Source organism: Gadus chalcogrammus, chromosome 13, assembly GCF_026213295.1.
Source record: "Gadus chalcogrammus isolate NIFS_2021 chromosome 13, NIFS_Gcha_1.0, whole genome shotgun sequence".
NCBI lineage: Eukaryota > Metazoa > Chordata > Actinopteri > Gadiformes > Gadidae > Gadus > Gadus chalcogrammus.
Genome location: NC_079424.1, coordinates 3,953,674 through 3,974,539, shown reverse-complemented (window position 1 = coordinate 3,974,539; position 20,866 = coordinate 3,953,674). Strand labels below are relative to the sequence as shown.

The window sequence follows — 20,866 nt, the reverse complement described above, 5'->3', positions numbered from 1 at the left end:
CAGATGCCACAGTCAGACAAACAGCCGTTTAAGGTAGGAGGAGCTCCGTTGTCTCACCTGTCCGTCCCACCTGTCTGTCCCAACTGTCTGTCCCACCTGTCTGTCCCACCTATCGGTCCCACCTGTCTGTCCCACCTGTCTGTCCCACCTGTCTGTCCAGGCAGGGTCTATACATATTTATAGGTACTATTAGGGGACCAAAGGTGTGGTTTAAGGAGAGAGGAGGTGTGTTGGGGCTTAAGGAGAGAGGAGGTGTGTTAGGGCTTAAGGAGAGAGGAGGTGTGTTAGGGCTTAAGGAGAGAGGAGGTGTGTTGGGGCTTAAGGAGAGAGGAGGTGTGTTAGGGCTTAAGGAGAGAGGAGGTGTGTTGAGGAGAGAGGAGGTGAGTTGGGGTTAGAGGAGAGAGGAGGTGTGTTGAGGAGAGAGGAGGTGAGTTGGGGTTAGAGGAGGAGAGAGGAGGTGAGTTGGGGTCAAAGGTTAACGGTGTGGGGCTCCCCCGGCAGATCCCCAGCAGACTGAAGGAGGCGCTGCGCTCCTCGAAGGAGCTCCTGGAGAAGAGGCTACAGGAGGAGCAGCGACAGGTGAGAGCTCGCACGTGTGTGTGTGTGTGTGTGTGTGTGTGTGTGTGTGTGTGTGTGTGTGTGTGTGTGTGTGTGTGTGTGTGTGTGTGTGTGTGTGTGTGTGTGTGTGTGTGTGTGTGTGTGTGTGTGTGTGTGTGTGTCATGTTAAAGAAGATAGAACCTCAGCATTTTTTATGTTCTATACGGTCTGAGTTCTCTAGAGCCCTCTAGTGGAGAACTCCAGTAACACACAGAAGGGTTAACATACTTGTGTGTGTGTGTGTGTGTAGCTGAACCAGCATCGCCGTCTGACCCGAGCTCAGTCCCACCACGGATCAGAGGAACAGAAGAAGAGACGCAAACTCCTGGCCCGGAAGGTACACACCACTATAATATACTACTACTGCCTTTACTAGACACACACAAACACAAAGGGTTTTTGCTCAATGTATTGTGACATTTTTATTACCATGCAACCAACTTCAACATATGTGTGTATCTGCGTGTGTTACAGAAGTCCAGACAGTCGGCTTATGAAAACGAAGAGGAAACATCTGTCAAATATAACAACAACTCTGGTAAGTAGTACGTAGGGCTGCTCGATTATGGAAAAAATCCTAATCACGATTATTTTGGTCAATATTGAAATCACAACTATTCAAATGATTCTTTTTTGAGTTTGAAAACATGATTTATTCACCATTTCTCTCCCAAAAAACACATTGTAACTGAGAACTTTGAAATTTCGCCTTAAAAAATACACAAAATGATCCAAACGAAAATGTTCAAATCTAAAATAATGTACAGATATGTATCCAGCTGTTCTGCACTTTCTATAAAACATAAAAAAGAAAACTAAAACTCGATTATGTTCGATTTAATCGCCCAGCCCTGGTAGTACGTATAAATTACATAAATTAATAATATCTATGACTTGTTCATCATAATAACAACATGTATGACTCCGCTGGCTACAGGTTCTGGAGCAAGCTCACCTCCGACGTCGCCCTCACCCCCCACACCCCTCTCGGCCACAGGTCTGTCTGCCTGTCTGTCTGTCTCTGTGTCCGTCTGCTTCTCTGTATGTCTCTGTGTGTGTCTGTCTGGATGTATGTCCGCCTGTATCTCTGTGTGTCTGCCTGTCTGTCTGCCTTTGTGTGTGTCTGTCTGTGTGCGTCTGTCTGCCTGTCTGTCTGTGTGTCTGTCCGTCTCTCTCTCTCTCTGTATGTCTGTCTGTGTGTCCGTCTGTCTAGCTGCTCCTGTTGACCATCTCAAGAGGTCAGAGTAGATCTGTTATCAGCATCGTAACTCGCTGGAAGACGAAACCTTTCTACCTAACCCAGGGTACCATATACACATACTACGTTCTCCTCTCTACTCGTCTCCTTTCTCCTTGTCTCCTCTCTCCTGATCCAACTTCTCCATGCTGGGTTTAGTACTGTTGTTTTACTGTAGGGTTGAGTGTACTCTGTAACACTTAAATAGTACCGTAGCTTAGTATTTCTCTACAGTACTCGAGAGCAATCTGTATTGCATGGTATGTAATAAAGTGTAGTACTTTGTGTGCCTAGTTTGTGTAGTATTGTTTGTAGCATGTATGGTATATAGTATAATACTATGTGTCTAGTTTGATTAGTATTGCGTGTAGCATGTATAGTATGGTATGCAGTATAGTCTAGTTTGTATAGTATTGTGTGTAGCATGTAAGGCATGTAGAATAGTACCATTTGTGTCTAGATCGTACAGCATTGTGTGTAGCATGTAGCATGTATAATATAGTATGGTGTGTGTAGTCCAGTGGGTGTAGCACTGTGTGTCTAGTTGACCCGTCTCTCCTCTCTCCCTGCGGCCCCAGAGCATGCACCGTTCTGATGGTAAAGTACTCATGGTGGTGATGATGATGATGATGATGATGATGATGATGGTCTCTTTAAGCTGCCATGCAACCTTCCTCCAAGCCACTACCTGGCCCCCTTATTACTGTTATGCGTACTACAAGTATACCACAGTATCAGAGTACTACCCCTGTTTTGAGTACTTCTAAGGTACTTCTAAAGTACACAGTGGTACTTAAAGCTAACCGTGCTAGCAGCTAGCCGTACTAGCATCTCACGTACTAACAGCTAGCCCTACTGGCAGCTAGCCATGCTGGCAGCTAGCCCTACTAGCAGCCACCCGTGCTAGCAGCAAGCCATACTAGAAGCTAGCCAAACTAGCAGCTACCCAAAGTAGTGCTAGCCATGCTGGCAGCGAGCCATGCTAGCAGCTAACAATGCTGGCAGCTAGCTGTACTAGAAGCTAGCCTAGCCTAACCAGCGTCTGCTTCACGTCCCTTATAGCAGCTCTTCTTCATATCCTTCGTCGTTCTGTGCCAGGGGAACACCTCCGCCCTAAACCTCCAGGTCCTCCTGAATGAGCTCCACCTCCTCCACTACCTCCTCCTTCCGTCTTTCTGTCCGTCTTCTATGTTTTCCTGTCTGTCTTTTCTCAGTCCTAATATATAAATAGATAAAAAGTTGGGAGGTTCGTTCAGGTAGGAGGGGGGTAGGTTCACCATGGTAGGAGGTAGGTAGGTTTACCATGGGTAGGAGGTAGGTAGGTTCACCACGGGTAGGAGATAGGATAGGTAGGTTCACCACGGGTAGGAGATAGGGTAGGTAGGTTAGCCATGGGTAGGAGGTAGGTAGGTTCACCATGGGTAGGAGGGAGGTAGGTTCACCACAGGTAGGAGGTAGGGTGGGTAGGTTCACCATGGGTAGGAGGGAGGTAGGTTCACCACGGGTAGGAGGTAGGGTAGGTAGGTTCACCATGGGTAGGAGGGAGGTAGGTTCACCACGGGTAGGAGGTAGGGTAGGTAGGTTAGCCATGGGTAGGAGGTAGGTAGGTTCACCATGGGTAGGAGGTAGGGTAGGTAGGTTAGCCATGGGTAGGAGGTAGGTAGGTTCACCATGGGTAGGAGGTAGGGTAGGTAGGTTAGCCATGGGTAGGAGGTAGGTAGGTTCACCATGGGTAGGAGGGAGGTAGGTTCACCACGGGTAGGAGGTAGGGTAGGTAGGTTCACCACGGGTAGGAGGTAGGGTAGGTAGGTTCACCACGGGTAGGAGGTAGGGTAGGTAGGTTCACCACGGGTAGGAGGTAGGGTAGGTAGGTTCACCACGGGTAGGAGATAGGATGGGTAGGTTCACCACGGGTAGGAGGTAGGGTAGGTAGGTTCACCACGGGTAGGAGATAGGATGGGTAGGTTCACCACGGGTAGTCCCAGCGGTCAGTCCAGCGTAGCCATGGAAACGGCCTCAGTGATGCGGCGCTTCGCCCCCACGGTCGTTAACGCTCTTCACGTCCTCCGATCTCTGCAGGACTACAGGCTCCTCCTCCTCCTCCGCCCCCTGCCCCCCCCGCTCCTCCAGGCTGCCAGCCCCCGCCCCTGCCCTCCTCCAACGGGGGGGCGGGCCGGGGGGCCCTCCTCAGCTCCATCCAGGGCTTCAGTAAGGGCCACCTGAAGAAGACGGAGACCCAGGACCACAGCAGGCCCCTTCTGTGACATCACATCCTCCCCCTTCTGTGACATCACATCCTCCCCCTTCTGTGACATCACATCCTCCCATGTACATTTGAGTTTCAATAAAACTAGTAAAAAAATAAAATACACTGACGTGACATTTATTTGAGTTGGAGGAATACAGAACGAGAGAAACCAGAATGAAACTATAAAGAAATATAAATAAAACGGCAGCAACATAAATGACGGTAACAAGACAAAGTTGTGGTTTGCATACTGCTCCGTTGTATCGTGATTCACGCCATGAGACAATAACTATCACCGTACCCATAACACACCTGGGCGGAGAGGAGGCTTAAAGGAAGTGGTGCGACTGCCAATTTAGGAGGAGGGATTTTAACCTTTTAAAGTAAGAAATCATGTGGTCCCAAATTAAAGACATGGTTAGTTGATCTCCAAATGTAGCATTGATCTTTTCAACCACAGAAAAAGCATCACTAAGTCAAAGCTGATGCTTTAAGTTCTCTTGCAGGACCCTTCTGACGGCTATGGTGGCAAAGGCAATGGCGTCTTTTTGCCAGAGAAAGGTCATTGCCCGGCCGGTACCGCAAGGATGGCTTTCTCTACCTTTTGGTTGTAAATCTGTTGATCTTAACCCCGTCACCCAATACCCTGCTGGTTTAGAGCGAGTCCCAGAACCCTGGGCTGAATCTGCCTTCACCGCTTGACATCAGTCACATTTTCCATCGACACTCGACTGTATTTTAGATGTCTGGCCTCGCAGAGAAGGATGCAGAGTAGTGAACTGTTTAAAGCTCAGGCGCGTACATATAATGTGAGCACTTCAAATTAACTTCACTATTGAGTTTGCTAGCATGTTGTGTCTCCTTGAGAACTCTCATGATCTCCACCTTGACTTCCTGCTCCCTCCGCCGACAATGATACAGAAGAAGCCCTCTAAGCCATTGGTTCTCAAAGTGCGGCCGGCGGACCAATGGAGGCCCGCAGAAACATTCCTGCCGGCCCGCAATGACATACAGATGTAAGTTTAAAAAAAGACCGCACTTGACCTCACTCCCAGAGGTCCACGGTGCAATGTTATTTTTCAACACCGGGATGCTGACGGCGTTTCCCGCCAATTTTTTTTCCTTTGGCAGCCCTCAGTCAAATTTTGGGTTCCTAGATTGGCCCTCAGCTGTCAAAACTTTGAGAACCCCTGCTCTAATCCATCATACCTCGCAGATCCACCCATCGCAGGCTCTTCTGGGCCCTTACGCCCACACCACAACATCTCTCTCTGACCTCTGACTTTTGCGGATAATAACAACGATCTAATACTCAAATTACAAGAGGTCAAGAAGGACTAGGTTTGAATGATCAAGGCTTTATGGTCACCGCAGAGAGTAACAACATCACCTGAGATGGTTTGCAAAAGAACTGAGCTCTTCCGCTTGGGATCTCAGAGGTAACAAAAAAAAAAGGTATTTTTATCTAGACCGATCAGCGCTTCTAATCTATTGGTCCTCTCCCACACATGTAGGACCCCCCCCCCTCATTACCATTTAACTTTACTTTACTAACCCACATGGCATACATTCAAGCATTACATACAAAGAGCTACATGTTAAACATTAATTCTATGAAGTTTACATATTATGCATTACAGTTACATTTAGTGAGGTCTTTGATTAAAATCCATTCATCGCCTTGTTTGTGTATTAACCTGTTCTTAAATCACCATGACTTACCACATGGGTTTAAGAAATGAGCCCTGTGAAAGGAATATTCGTTTAAACAGTAAAATATGAATATGTAATAGTTAATGCCACTTTATTTGTCTGTGGCATATACAGTCATAATCTTAAAGCTGGTAGTGTCTGATTTTAGCCGGGGTATGAATTAGTTACCTCAAGTCTAATTTAAGTCTACAGACGACACATTCTGAGACCACAGAAGAGGAACCATGGGAGGGCTTTTCCTCTCACCATGACGTGAGCCAGCCGTCTTTGAGGGGCCACTTATACTTAAATGAGTAACACATGTAAATGTCCCTCAAAATGCAAGTACTTGTTGACCAAGGAAAGCCGGTTAATATCAAGTGTTTAACATTTGGCTCCATTATAAATATATATATATTCTTGTATAATTCATACTTTAAGATTACCTTACTTATACTTATTATCTAAGTGAACTGAGAAAAAGACCGATGTCATTGACTACAGAGGGATGTCTAATCTGAGTCTTATCTGTTTGCCGGTCCACTCCGGACTAATGTTGGTTCCTACTACGAACTTTCATCCTCATCCCCCATCACACCTGCGGTGGCCATCAACTGGAAAAGAACTCTGTTGCAACTGCTACTCAAAACCAACTGAGTCATGATGTTACCAGTATTGTCTGTGATGTTGTTGTGCCAAGCAGAGGGAGGTGTCTGGACAGTTGACTTTCTTGATTCTTTAAATTATTTATCTGTTTTGGTTTAATCTTGCGTAACCTAATGAGTTTGTTATTTTCTTTATTATAGTAGCCTACACTTGGTTTACTTGTGTATGATTTGAATTTACTTTTATGCCTTTCTTTTATTGATTTAGTTAATTGTTAATGGTTTACCAGTAGATACACTGAATTCTCATTTTAAGGGTGATCTTTAAACTACGTTCTACATGATCAAGAGGGAGGAATGTAGAATGTTGGTGTATTTTAGTGTCTCTCTGTGTTCACATTTCTAGTCTAGGAACAGGCCAATGCTTCTCACACTGATACAAGGTGTTATTTCCAACATCTGCCATTTGTTATGTATCAACAAGGATGAACTGAGTCCTCTGGGACATAGCCAGAGCCATATACCTTATCAAGGCTGAGAGTGCTTCTGTTTACGTGTTATTCATGTTTCTCTTATTGTATAATACTCGCCCCAACCCTTTGGTTCGGTGAGAAGAGGGTTCGACAGCAAAGGAACACGTCTCAACCGCGTCCACTATATTATTCAACCTAAGTCTGTATCTCGCTGTATTACATCCTTGAATAAACCATCTATTCAACCCTCTGATCCAACCTGTCAAGTTGCTTTGATTTCGACTTCAAGAATTACTACTACGACGGAAAATACACAACGCCAGAGTCTGTACGAACTTATTTAGAAATAAACTGAAATCTAACAGGACCCTCTGAGGTGTTGAATAACAGTAGAACGAGTCTACAGCCTGCCCCTCTTCCCCATGCTGGTACATTCCTCTCCACTATTATTTTTAACATTTGGCAAATATCCTTTTTAAACCTTCATTATTTTCTACCACATGACCTTGCCTCTTCTGCAGACACAGGGAAAGGTTTAGGAGGTAGTGGGTTAGGGGCTGAAGGGTTAGATGGTTATGGTAGGTGTAGGGTTAGCCTGTTGCTGTCGTTGGCAAGCTGGTCCAGTTTTAAACTGTTGATGTCTCTTCAGTCTTCCCAGCGGCTCATCAACACAAGCTTTCTAATTCAAAGAACACACGTTTCAGTATGAGCACACTTTGAGTTAAAAAACAATAAGAATTTGACCGTGAAATGTTTAAAATATTTATTTGAATAAAGTCAATGGGGAGGAACGTTCTGCATATCTCACGCCTAGTTCAATTCGAAAAGCTTTATTGGCATGATGGGAAATATAAATTGATATTGCCAAAGCAGTTAAAAAAAAAGAGACAAAAGAAAAATAACACATTAGATCTAATAAAATATAAAAAACAAAATACATATCACTAAAAAAATGTATCGTTCAAATGTTATACTGCGGGTCGCTTGTCCTTGGGAGCTTTTTGTAGTGCCGGCATTCCCTTCCGCCTTTCACCTCCACAACATTCAGCGATTGGCTGACGATGAAGGCTAGGCACCCCTGCGTCATCAATGACCATTGTGATTGGCTGGTATCTCTTGTGACGTACAAAGCCCCGCCTACAGGGTAACAGAGGACAGTTCAAAGATGGCGTCTCTGAGTTGTGTTCTCCGATCTGGAAGGGTAAAGGATTCGTTTTATTACACGTTGTATTGTAACAATATCATCATCTTGAGTCACATAGTTCATTTTCATGAAATGGGTTTGTCTTCTACAGAATGCTGCGGCGGTTGTCCTGCGGCGGGAGTTCCACAGAAGCGCCCCGGCTTCAGTGCAGGTCTGTCCGCTGTCAGTCCCTCGACTTATGGGCCGGCTGCTCAGTCCACCGGGCTGGAGAACAGCAATAATACTGAATATTATTAATAATACTGAATATTATACCATATGAACGTGTGATGAGGCATGTCTTTGGAGGTCAAGGTAGAAACAGAGGGCTGTCACTCACGGCAGAGCCGAGCAGTGTAGCAGACTCGTGTTTCTCCACTTCGTGACTACAGTATCTACCAGGGATGAATGTGACGGCAACTCCAGAATGGAATCAGGAATTATGATTCCACATACTAATAATGAATAAGCTGTGTTTTATTTGTACAAGGATACAAGATGTTTATATCTGGGTCCATATGAGTGAACTTGAATGAACTCAATGTCTACAATTATGTTGCTCAGTAACTGCAGTATTCTATGTTCTACTGATGTTTTTAATTAATATTTCAGTAGTATTTTGTAAAATGTTGTATCTAATGATCATTTGTGCGGTATAATATTGTATGAAAGATTATTTCTGTAGTATTGTGTGTTCTATAATGAATGAATATTCGGCAGTATTGTGTATTATATTGTATGAATGAGTATTTCAGAGGTATTGTGTTCTATATTTGATGAGTATTGTGTATAATTGTATTAATCAGTGTTTCTTGGTGCAGGTGACGGTTCGGGATGCCCTGAACCAGGCCATGGACGAGGAGCTGGAGCGGGACGAGAGGGTCTTCCTACTGGGAGAGGAGGTGGCCCAGTACGATGGCGCCTACAAGGTCAGAGGTCAACCCTCACAGTAACCCCAACAAACGACCCATACACCCAGTGACCCATCATCCCCCACGCCCAAGGTCATAACGTGTGTGTGTGTGTGTGTGTGTGTGTGTGTGTGTGTGTGTGTGTGTGTGTGTGTGTGTGTGTGTGTGTGTGTGTGTGTGTGTGTGTGTGTGTGTGTGTGTGTGTGTGTGTTCGTGCAGATCAGCCGAGGTCTGTGGAAGAAGTATGGAGACGCACGCATCATCGACACTCCGATCACTGAGGTTAGTATATAGTAATATTATTATACAATTCTATCGTAATAAAGACGGGTGTATCATTGGATTTAATTAGTTAAACAAACTGAATACACAGCCAGTGTGGGGTGTGTCTGTGTTATTTTCTACTGAGGTTGTTCTGTGATGTCACTGCTGTTAAGCCCAACTATTATTAAGACCCTTGTCATCCTACTCACACTTCAAAAAGCAGCTTAAAAAACATATTTTCTTTTCATGAATCATCTTATTACTGAATTTTGATTATTTTTGATTTATTTATGTACTTTGTCTCATTATTTTTTAAAGTTTATTTTGTTAGCCTTATAAATATTATTTGTTGGTGATTGTTGACAGGGGTGGAACTCTTGTACAAGCCCACTGGGCTTCGTTCCCTCCTTGCACCATTATTGTAATGTGTGCTAAATAAATAAACTAAACTAAACTAACGCCGTTGTGTGTCTTTACAGATGGGGTTCACTGGCATTGCGGTCGGAGCGGCTATGGTAAGCTTCCATCCGACACACCTGTCCCCACACATCTGTGGTCACACACAACCTGTATTCACACACAACCTGTATTCACACACAACCTGTATTCACACACTACCTGTATTCACACACAACATGTAGTCACACACCTGTCCTCACACACCTGTACTCAACAACACAGGTGTGTGACAATCCATAGTGTCTTCAACACTGTAGACACGTGTCATCATAAATAAAAATGTATTTCAAAGCAGGGGAATGTAATGGGTTCTATAGACCCGTAGCAGCTGCAGCTATCGTTATCACGCCTGCAGCAAGGCCCAACGCGTTTGGCGACTGTTTAGCTGGGGGAGTTCATGACTTGAGCATTAGTTTTTAATGCTGGAATCCACACAAGGATAGCACATCAGCCATTAATATGTGTGGTGGATGCCTACAGAGTGTGGCAGCCACTGAACACCCAGTTGAAGCTTGGACGACACTGAGGACGACGCGTAAAAACCCAGCAGCCACTGGGAGCCTCGCATGGGACCCGGCGCTTTCAGAGTCCAGGCAGGCGGTCAATGTGGATGAGCAGTGGGCCGTTACTAACCGTTGTTGTTGTCCAATGTGTCCCTGCAGGCTGGTCTCAGGCCCATCTGTGAGTTCATGACCTTCAACTTCTCCATGCAAGCCATCGACCAGGTCATCAACTCCGCGGCCAAGACCAACTACATGTCCGCCGGCCGCCAGTCGGTCCCCATCGTCTTCAGGGGGCCCAACGGCGCCTCGGCTGGCGTCGGCGCCCAGCACTCCCAGTGTTTCGCCGCATGGTGGGTTAGCCTGGCACGCCAGCTCACCATGAACCTAACATGTTAGATTGGCATTAGCCTATCATTAGCCTAGCACGCCACTTCACCATTAACCTAACATGTTAGATTGGCATTAGCCTAGCATTAGCCTAGCATGCCAGCTCACCATGGGCCTAACATGTTAGCTTATTATTTGCCTAGCTTGGCGTTAGCCTAGCAGGGTGACTTGATATTAGAAGCTTAACATTATCCTAACATGTTCGATTAGCATTTACCTAGCCTAGCATTAGCCTAGCAATGTGACTTGATATTGGCAGCTTAACATTAGCCTAACATGTTGGATTAGCATTAGCTTAGCGTTAGCCTATCGGGGTGACTTGTTATTAGCCAAGGCAGGGAGCCTTAGCCTTAGCCTAGCATGTTTTAGCATGTTCTTGTGGTTTCAGGTACGGCCACTGTCCAGGTCTGAAGGTCGTGAGTCCGTGGAGTGCTGAGGATGCCAGAGGTCTCCTCAAGGCCGCCATCAGAGACGACAACCCTGGTGAGACCCCTGCCCTTCTTACATGAGCCTGTTAGCTCAGAGAGGTTCACCCTACTTGAGCCAGTTAGCATGAGTCTGTTAGCTCAGAGAGGTTCACCCTACTTGAGCCAGTTAGCATGAGTCTGTTAGCTCAGAGAGGTTCACCCTACTTGAGCCAGTTAGCATGAGTATGTTAGCTCAGAGAGGTTCATCCTACATGAGCCAGTTAGCATGAGTCTGTTAGCTCAGAGTGGTTCACCCTACTTGAGCCAGTTAGCATGAGTCTGTTAGCTCAGAGAGGTTCACCCTACTTGAGCCAGTTAGCATGAGTCTGTTAGCTCAGAGAGGTTCAACCTACTTGAGCCAGTTAGCATGAGTCTGATGGCTCCTACATGGGTCATATTAAGTGGTTTCAAACTATGGTTTGCAACAGAGGAGTGGTTCACCCAGAGTGGTTCACCCTACTTGTGGTTCACCCTACTTGAGCCAGTTAGCATGAGTCTGTTAGCTCAGAGAGGTTCACCCTACTTGAGCCAGTTAGCATGAGTCTGTTAGCTCAGAGAGGTTCAACCTACTTGAGCCAGTTAGCATGAGTCTGTTGGCTCCTACATGGGTCATATTAAGTGGTTTCAAACTATGGTTTGCAACAGAGGACCATGGGTAGTTAAGGACGCATCGATCATTGGATAGGAACACACCGGTCACCTGATCACTTCTCAGATCAGACTTCAATCAATTGTATAACAATAATAATGGTTTACTTATAATATCTGGAAAAGGAGTCCTGTATTGATGAAGTATATCTCCCATGGTAAAGACGAGGTGTAGTACCTCCTCGGGGGGCTGATGCCAAAGCAGGGAGCCCCTCGCCACACAGGTCGGTCTCTAAACGTTGCGATCCCCTGGAGCAGTGGTTCCCAAATGGGTATGCGCACCCCTAGGGGTACGCATCATTGATGGTACCCCAGTACCATCAATGATTTTTTTACCCTGAGCAAGTTTAAGTTCTGAAAGGTAGACAATAGAAAATCGACAAGTGATTGAAATGTAAATCTAAAACAAGGAGAGGAGAATCCTTGAAAAATCTGCATCCAGAAACACCAAAAGGCTGTCAGTTTCAGGAGAATACTGTATACTTGAATGGGATTCCCCTCAACATGCTCTGACCCTCCCCTGGCTTTTGATGGGAGAATTTTGCCAGTTTGCATGAAGCACAGGCCCATGGTTCTCACTAAATTAAAAGTATTTGCACCCTTATAATGTTCATGTTTACACTGCCAAATAGAACTCAGAAGGAATGTATCGTGCCGGTGGATACTCGGCTGAAAAAATATCTTAGAGGGGGTACACTAGTAGAACAGGTTTGAGAACCACTGGCCTAGAGACGGAGAGCAAGGGGAGCCCCTGGTATCGCTGGTTTGGGAGCCCCTGATCTAGAGCGTGCTGTCCCCATGTCTCCCCGGTTCTCCAGTGGTGTTCCTGGAGAACGAGCTGATGTACGGAGTTCCCTTCGAGATGTCCGAAGAGTCCCTGTCCAAAGACTTCACCATTCCCTTCGGCAAGGCCAAGGTCGAGAGGCAAGGTAGGATTCAAACCCGCGTCTTGTGGAAGGCCGTCTGGGAGTTGATTGGCTCTCAGACCCGGTGGTATGTTAATTGGTTAGTTTATTTTCAGGGATCTACCAGGTAGGGCTTTGACTTTTGCCCAAAAATCATATTCGAAGTTTGTTTGTTTATTAATATTAATATTCTAATATATTCTAATATTTATTAATAATATTTTGACCATTAAATGCCTTCAGTAAGACCTGGATTGGGCTAAGCGAGGTTTGTTTACCGGCGTTGCTATGGTTACCGGTCTTGAGTGTTCCAACGGTTTATTAGGTTTCTAATAAATCGCTGTCTAATCAATACTTCATTCACTGCCTCTTCCGTGGTCATTACAATATTATGAATAGACTGCGTGGGGTTCTCCGACGTCTCTCCCTCTTGGCCTGCCCATAACAGGTTCCAATATTAAGGGCTGCCTAATATTCGTTCGAATTTTGATTTATTTTTTGATATTCAAATTATATTCGAAGGTTAGGTTAGACAATGGTTAAAAATATTGGATGTGCACGTAAGCTACGGAGAGGGTCTCCGACAGGCTCTCCGGCTATGGAGAGGGCTCTCCGTCTAAGTACAGCACTTTAACATGCACACGCATTTGAAAAGGCACCATCCAGGTGTTACTATCACCGTTGCTGTGAAAAGAAAAACAAGCTGTGCAAACCCATCTCACAACACTATTTCGACAACCCCTGTCTGGGAATTCAGAAATGCAAATGCCATAACAAGTTTAATGGTGTTTTCATTGCTGCTTATCTACGGGTTGAGAAACAAGCAGTTTTTTAAAAATGTTCCTCTTAACTATTAACCGTACCGTACCGGGACTTAAAAACCGAGGTACGTACCGAACCGTGACTTTTGCGTACCGTTACACCACTAGTGGACATGTCTGCAAGCATGGCTGCAAGAAGGTTAAAGGAATCTACATAACAAAGAAGTCAGTCGATTGGCCTGGCCGTAGTTCAGACATAGTGGCTCCAATGGGAATGCAAATGTGAACTTTCTTAACCACTCTCAGTTAGAGAGGAAGGGATGTATCTTAAGATACAGGGAGAATGTATACAGTTCCTTTTAATGTGAATAGTAATTATATAAACAAGGTCAATATAATTTGTATATGATTGTATATTATAGTTATGATTGATATTTCCGCGACAGTTAATGAGGTACATTGTATGTTAATTTGGTACTTGATATGACAACTAGGCAGTAGATGTGCAGATTCACTCTGGTATGTTAATTAGGTATGTGATTAAACATCCTGGTAATTAGGTAGTAGGTTGTGTGTTTTGGAAGGAGAATGTTTGGTAAGGCTCTTCCTGTCCTGTAGGAACTCACGTGACCCTGGTGACTCACTCGCGCTACGTGAGCTTCTGTCTGGACGCCGCCGCTGTCCTGGCTAAGGAGGGTGTGGAGTGTGAGGTAACGTCCTGTCGCGATGTCATTAACATCCTGTCGTCATGTCTTCCACATCCTGTCGCCATGTCCTCATCCCTTCCCCTGTGAAGCTGCACTCGGTGGTTACCCAACCAGCTGGTTAACTGACTAGCTGGTTAATAGGCAGGCGCCTTACTATTTGCTGTTGAGCAACATTTTTGCCTGCTGATTAGATATTTACCTTCAGACCATTGACGCTTTTGTCCGAAGCGACTTCCGGCAGTTCATATCACAGTCACACACCGACGGCGGTGTCAGCCACGCAGGGCGACAGCCAGCTCGTCGGGAGCAGTCAGGGTGAGGCGGCTTGCCCAAGGACACCTCGACGCTCAGCTAGGAGGAGCCGGGGATCGAACTAACAACCCCTCCGGCTACAAGTCAACCCGCTCTGCCTCGTTAGCTAAAGCTATGTGTATTTAAACTCTGTAAACGTTGCATACAATGCGTGGTTAAACGTCGGGGTCCGTCTTGTGTCCGTCATTGTGTTAAACGCGGCCGAACAGAGGCCAACGTGGCTGAGGCCAATGGGCTGGGGCGTGAGTGCACCATAGCGCCCCCTGTAGGAGCACCGCAGCGTTAACCCCTGACGTCCACCAGGTGGTGAACCTGCGCAGCATCCGGCCCCTGGACGTGGAGACGATCGAGGCCAGCGTGATGAAGACCAACCACCTGGTGACGGTGGAGGGCGGCTGGCCGCAGTTCGGCGTGGGAGCCGAGGTCTGCGCCCGCGTCATGGAGGGTATGATGGGTCCACCTCGTCCCCCGCACTGACGGGGGAACGCACCGTCTATAAGTCACCTCCTAGTGAAGTTAGTTAACATAGGTCGTCATGGTTGCAGCTTTGTGTTGCCATGGTTACACCCTGGTCAAATCCTGTTTCCATGGCTAGTGTGAGGTTAGAGTGTTGCCATGGTTGCTGCGTTTCCACACAGTGTGTTTCCATGGTTACAGTGTGTTTCCATGGTTACAGTGTGTTTCCATGGTTAGTGTTTCCATGGTTACAGTGTGTTTTTTAATAGTTGCAGTGCCTCAGCATGGCATCCGCTGGTTATGTGTTACCGTGGTTGGTGGTGTTCCCATTGCTATGGTGTGGTTACTGTGTGTTTCCATGGCTACAGTGCGTTCCCATGGTTACAGCGGGTTTCCTCCTCCCCTCCTCCTCCAGGGCCGGCGTTTAACTTCCTGGACGCCCCGGCCACCCGGGTGACGGGGGTGGACGTCCCCATGCCCTACGCCAAGATCCTGGAGGACAACAGCCTCCCGCAGATCAAAGACATCATCTTCTCCATCAAGAAGACCCTGAACATCTAGAGATCAGACACGCATACACATATACACAGACACACAGACACACACAGCGTAAAAGCTGTTGGAATGTGTGTGTGTGTGTGTGTGTGTGTGTGTGTGTGTGTATGTTAAGAGAACTGTAATTTTAAGCGCTGTGACGGCTGGTATCCCAGCGTTGTGTTAACAGATGTTGTGACATCCTCACCCATCACAGGCCATAACTGGTGCCAATATGGCTCCTACAGAAAACAGACGTTCAGTTCCTTTATGTCGTACCTGTAAGATGATTTCACTCCATCCCCAAGTATCCGAGGGAGGTCCACTGCGCCCAGCCCCTGTTTGATGTTCTCCTAGAGCCGCAGTACTGTATATACTGTCCCGAGGCGCTGACGCTGCTGTTAGGGACTCTGTTACAAGAATAAAAACCCTTCTGTCCCTTTGCTCTCGTCTCGCTCGTCTTTGTGCTTTCGGAACCTCGCCCTCTCTCGTGGGGCCCTTCTCTCTAAAGGTCTCCCGCGCGTCTAAAAAAAACCCACGATGTTAGGGGCCACTCACACCAGGGCCGCGGCCCCGTGCCCGAGCTCATTTGCATGGAATCGTGCTGAATCTTCCTGCAGCACGGAACAGGCAAACGGCCCTAGTGTGAGTGGCCCCTTGGTGAACCGACAAGTGTGAGGCCTTCAAGTCTGAAACCATTCTGGTGACCTCATCAGCTGATGAACGCATCCTCTAGCGACCTCACTTCCTGATAGTCTCACCCTCCAGTGACCCCATCCCCTGATGAACTCATCAGCTGATAACCTCTTCTCTAGTGACCTCATCCCCTGATGAACTCATCAGCTGATAACCTCACCCTCTGGTGATCTCATCAGCTGATGAGCTCACCCTCCAGTGACCTCATCTTCTTTAGGGGCTGGGTTATAGAAAAGAGTAAAAGTTTGAGGTTAGGGGTCAGGGTTATAGTTAAGGGGTAAGGGTTCAAAGGTAAGGGTTAGTGTTAAGGGTCATGATAGGGCTGACTCTGGGTATTGGCTGTCAGCCAGGAAGCCAACCATCAATGGGGGGCATCAGTCAACGGTCACCCCCCACACATTGATGTAACATGAGAAGGCCCCCCCCCCATCCCACCTAGGCCCAAACAACGTTTTCGTAAGGAATTTTTGCATATTCTGAGAGTAAAAGTTCAAAGGAAATTCATAGTGTGTGTGACTGATTTTTGACTATATATCAACTACGTCATATGACTTGGTTGACAGCATTTTTCAGAAGTTATTCAGGAATTTCAAAAATACAGGTAGGGGATACTGAGTACAGGCCTGCATCCCTACAGAGCATGATTAACATTTATTTATCTTTGAGAGACTCCATGAATAGAACCCATGTGTTCAGAAATCGACTTGGCGCTTTAGATTTCAAAAAGCCTTTTCCTCGCCCTCTGTATGATTATAATCATTTAACTGAGCTAGTTCCTAAGGCAGGGCAGGGAGGTTGATTTCCAATTGGTTGGAATCATTTTCTTGGCAGCTACCATACTAAGCATCAACGCCAATTGTTCCTCAGATGTGAAGCTTAAAGTGTTCTCTGAGCATCCAAAGAGGGCGAGTTCTGGGTCAGGACAATCATCACAATGGAGGAGCAGATGGGTACAGTAGTTCGGTCTTTGAATAACGGAGTCTGAAGACGTTTTTTCAAAATAAAGTTTCCAAGTGCTTTTCTTCTAGGACAGCAGAGTCAATATTTCTTTCCACATTTTAATCCTGGACACCCAAAACCACAACCAGAGTCCTTCCATGGTGAAACTATTCGTTCATTATTCTTCTCCCATGCTTACTGTCCATGACTTGTTCACATGATTCTCGTCAATTCATCACAAAAAACAGTATATCAAAGCACATTACCAGGGTGTGGTTCTCAGTTACCTCCATTCATTATGTGTGATTTAACAGTGTGATTTAACAAGTGTAACCCACTTAATCCTATTGGGTTACTGTTATTCAAATAAAGCCCATTGAAAACCGCCTACACCATCTCTAAGCTAAAGATTTTGGGGGATGTGATACCTGGGTAAGATGGGACCCTGACCCGTTGGTTGGTTGGGGGTCTGTTGTTGGGCTGTGAGACAATGGAAGGGCCATTTGGTGCTAATGGTGCGATCCGTTTGTATGGTATGCCCACCTATACGAGTCGTAAGGTGTGAGTCTCCCAGCTGTCTTGGGGCATTGCACGGAGGCACGCCCTTTTTGGTTCACCCTACTCGGTCTACTCTCAGAACAACGAGTGGGAAGGTTGAGATTATGACCAAAAGGGGGCAAGGCTCCGTGAAATGCCGCAAGACAGCTGGGAGATTTCCCATCTTACGACTCGTACGGATGGGCGTACCATACAAATGGATCGCACCATAACACCAGGCCCTCATCTGCTCCGTTGATCAAGTGCTTTAAATATAAAAGGTGGTAAGCAAGACGTCTGGCAGGGAGGAGGCGGAGAACAGGATGAAGGTGAAACATTTTTATCAAATAAAACTGGGGGTCAGACAAAGGGATCCGGCAGGGAAGGGTGTGAGGGCAGGTTAAGGCCTAATCCCATTTCTACCCCTTACCCCTTCCCCTTACCCCTCCCCCTTGTTTTGAAGGGGTAAGGGGAAGGGGTAAGGGGTAGAAATGGGATTGGGCCTAAAGGTGTCCTCAACTAGAAGTGTGGGGGTCAGTTACAGGGCTCTGCAAGGCAGGGGGGGAAACGGCATAAGGCGAAACCATTCCGAACTGACTAACAATTAAGAAAATACTCACCAAGTCTATGGATGACTTTGAAATTAAACATGACGTTAATTTAGCATGTTTGGATTCTGGGCAACCCTTCACTCATAATGACATCAGACTATACATCAATCTCCAAGGGTCCCCTGTCACTCCACACAGCGAGCCGCCCGGCCTTCTGAGATGGCCTCAAGGAATTGTTATGACATGAAAGAGACTATCAAGAAATGGTTGGCCGTTTGTTAACACCTGTTATCTGATATCTGGTGGTTAGGTTACCCAACCAGCCAAATGGCACTGATTAAGCCCTTTTGAGCAACTGCACTTATATATTCATTTATGTAACCCCCTTTATTCCTATGTGCAATAACCCCCTGACATCTTGAAAGTAGGCCTATTTGCTGTTTTGTTATGTTTGTTATGTGTCTATTTAGCATGGAGCCGTCTGTGAACATTTCACTGCACTGTATTTTGTATGTGACAAATAAAATCTGAATCTGAATCTGATGCAGAATCCTAAGAGAGTTTATTACAGAGAGAGGAACCTTTAACTGCTGTGGTTTCAATGTCTAGTCCCAAGGGAGGGTTGTTAAATGATATCTCACCTGGGAATACCCATTGCCAGTAATGGCGTGTTCATGTGTCCTGGTAATAACGAGACGCCTCGTCAGTGATGACGCTCACGCTTATGCGTGTTCCCGACAGCGACCGTTCATGTGCACTGTGTTCGGAATCTAAAAGTTATTCTTCGTCAGAGGTATATATCACACCAACAGGACTATTGAAACCATCTGTTGGGCGTGGAACAAAGGTTCCGTGTTTATTGGCGATCATGGAGGCCGCAAGGAATATATTTATTTTCATTCGTGCATAGTAAGCAGCACCTTGACAGATGATGGTTGATTATTTTATATTGAGTAAAACTTTCGGGCCGCTCAAAACTTTTGCCTTGTGGTCCGCTATGTTCACGCGCGTCACTAGTAAACACTACGTCACCAACTCTGTTACCAAAATCTGGCCCAAATTGCCAAAAGGTAGTAGAACGAGAACTATCTGACGTCGCATAAAATGTTTTCCCCATAATTCCCAGGGATCTTAACGCGCCATAAATCAAAGCTCCAGCATTGGCCAGTTTTAGATATGGGATCTTGTCTGCATAGTTTTGTTTATTTTAAAGTTCAGGGTCTTGGGGTATCTTGAGTCCCAGGTATGTCAAGTTATCATATACTAGTTAAAATAGTAGAGCATTGAGGACATCTTAGTCTATACTGTCCGATAGAGGCATGAACTCACTCTTACCCAAGTTCATTGTGTAGCCAGAGTTTGCCAAATTATTTTATGAAATCAAACAAGGGAGGAAGCAAGGCTTCTGGGTTAGAGAGGAACAACAATGTATCGTCGGCATAAAGGCTCACTGGCTTTCCAGGTTTCCGATCTTAATACCGCTGATATTTGGGCAAGTCTTGATTGTTATTGCGGGTTTTTGGTCAGGGGGTATAATTGATGAGATATGCCTCCCGATCTATGAGCTAGTATTTTTTTGATGGACTTTTGGTTAAAGTTAATCAGAGCGATAGTCCTGTAACTGATTGGCCTGCAACATAATTCTGAGAAGAACTGGTCAAGTTTCGTATGAAAGGCCTTTTAGTGTTCCCAACCAAATCTGTCAGGACTTGCCCAGAGTCAAGTATTAGCCTTGCTGACTCATCCAGTTTTGGTTAGATAGATTGTTCATCCAATCATCTGCCAAGTATTTTTTGAAAGTGCCTGCCCCTGTACAGTTTTCGAGGAAGACTTATCGATTTCTTCAGGGCTTGCGTCCAACCCCGCCCCCATGACCATCTGTGCTTATTGGTCATTTGTCCTGGGTTTCTGCCCGACCGATCTCTGAATATAGTCTGCTTGTTTACAAGTTTAAATGTCAACGGACAGCTTGATCACATTCAGGGTGACATATCCACCTGACCTTGGCACTGTCCACTGTGTGTGCTTCGGAGAGTTCGTCACACTGAGCTCCGCCCCTGCTCTGCTCAGCCCTCTCTGCTGTTTATGCTTACATGCATGTGTATGACAAACATGTATATGGGGAATATATTTTTGTCTTTGTATGTTTATGTGTGTGTGTGTGAGTGGGTGATATTGTGTGAGTGAGGATGTGTGTGTGTGTGTGTGTGTGTGTGTGTGTGTGTGTGTGTGTGTGTGTGTGTGTGTGTGTGTGTGCGTGTGCGCGTGTGTGTGCATCTGTGTGTATTTGTGTGTGTATATGTGTGTGTGTCTGCTTGAGTGAGGTTTTGTGTGTGTGTGTGTTGTGGCAACCCGGCACGGTGAGTGAACCACCTTCTCCCAAACAGGACACCATTTCGTGGGGGAAAAGCCAAAAAGGCATGTTTAATATAAAATACTAGCTCATAGATGAGTGGAGAAGCAGACTATTTAAGCCCTGCTTCTCCACCTGTTCCACAGGTGTTCTCCATGTCCTTAATTGGCCCAGGCCGGGTTGCCACAGTGTGTGCGTGTGTGTGTGTGGCTGTAGGTGTCGGTGTGTATCTGTATACAAGTAACACCTCAATTAACCACAATATGGGTCGTAACTATGGGGAAACCCCACCCCCTCTCGTTCCTAGAACTGTGTGATCTGTGTTAGAACTACAGGCGAAACAGGGGATACACTCGCACTTAAATGTCTTGGGGCTTTACATATGTATCTTTGTATTATCCCTGGGATATTCTGACAAACTGCATTTAAATTTCAAATAC

The 20,866-nt window shown here is 46.0% G+C and overlaps 2 protein-coding genes across 3 annotated transcripts in view; both read left to right on the top strand.

The window, feature by feature from the left end:
- pxk (PX domain containing serine/threonine kinase) overlaps positions 1-4,475 on the top strand; it is an 11,981-nt gene extending 7,506 nt beyond the window's left edge. The window contains exons 13-18 of one of the 2 annotated variants that reach the window (XM_056605712.1): positions 1-33; positions 502-579; positions 849-935; positions 1,073-1,136; positions 1,536-1,595; positions 3,915-4,475. The exon at positions 1-33 is cut by the window's left edge and continues 16 nt beyond it. In XM_056605712.1, the coding sequence (XP_056461687.1) occupies positions 1-33; positions 502-579; positions 849-935; positions 1,073-1,136; positions 1,536-1,595; positions 3,915-4,099 (507 nt within the window). In that variant the 3' untranslated portion in view covers positions 4,100-4,475. Of the gene's footprint in view, positions 34-501; positions 580-848; positions 936-1,072; positions 1,137-1,535; positions 3,330-3,914 lie in introns of those variants that run through there. The other variant, XM_056605713.1, reaches the window with a different exon arrangement.
- Positions 4,476-7,950: 3,475 nt separating this feature from the next.
- Positions 7,951-15,823, top strand: pdhb (pyruvate dehydrogenase E1 subunit beta). Its single transcript, XM_056606133.1, has 11 exons — positions 7,951-8,054; positions 8,149-8,208; positions 8,858-8,965; positions 9,167-9,229; positions 9,691-9,726; positions 10,333-10,523; positions 10,949-11,043; positions 12,494-12,604; positions 13,960-14,051; positions 14,664-14,805; positions 15,232-15,823. The coding sequence occupies exons 1-11, from the start codon at positions 8,019-8,021 to the stop codon at positions 15,375-15,377; spliced, it is 1,080 nt and encodes a 359-aa protein (XP_056462108.1). The 5' UTR covers positions 7,951-8,018; the 3' UTR covers positions 15,378-15,823.
- The last annotated feature ends 5,043 nt before the right edge of the window (positions 15,824-20,866 follow it).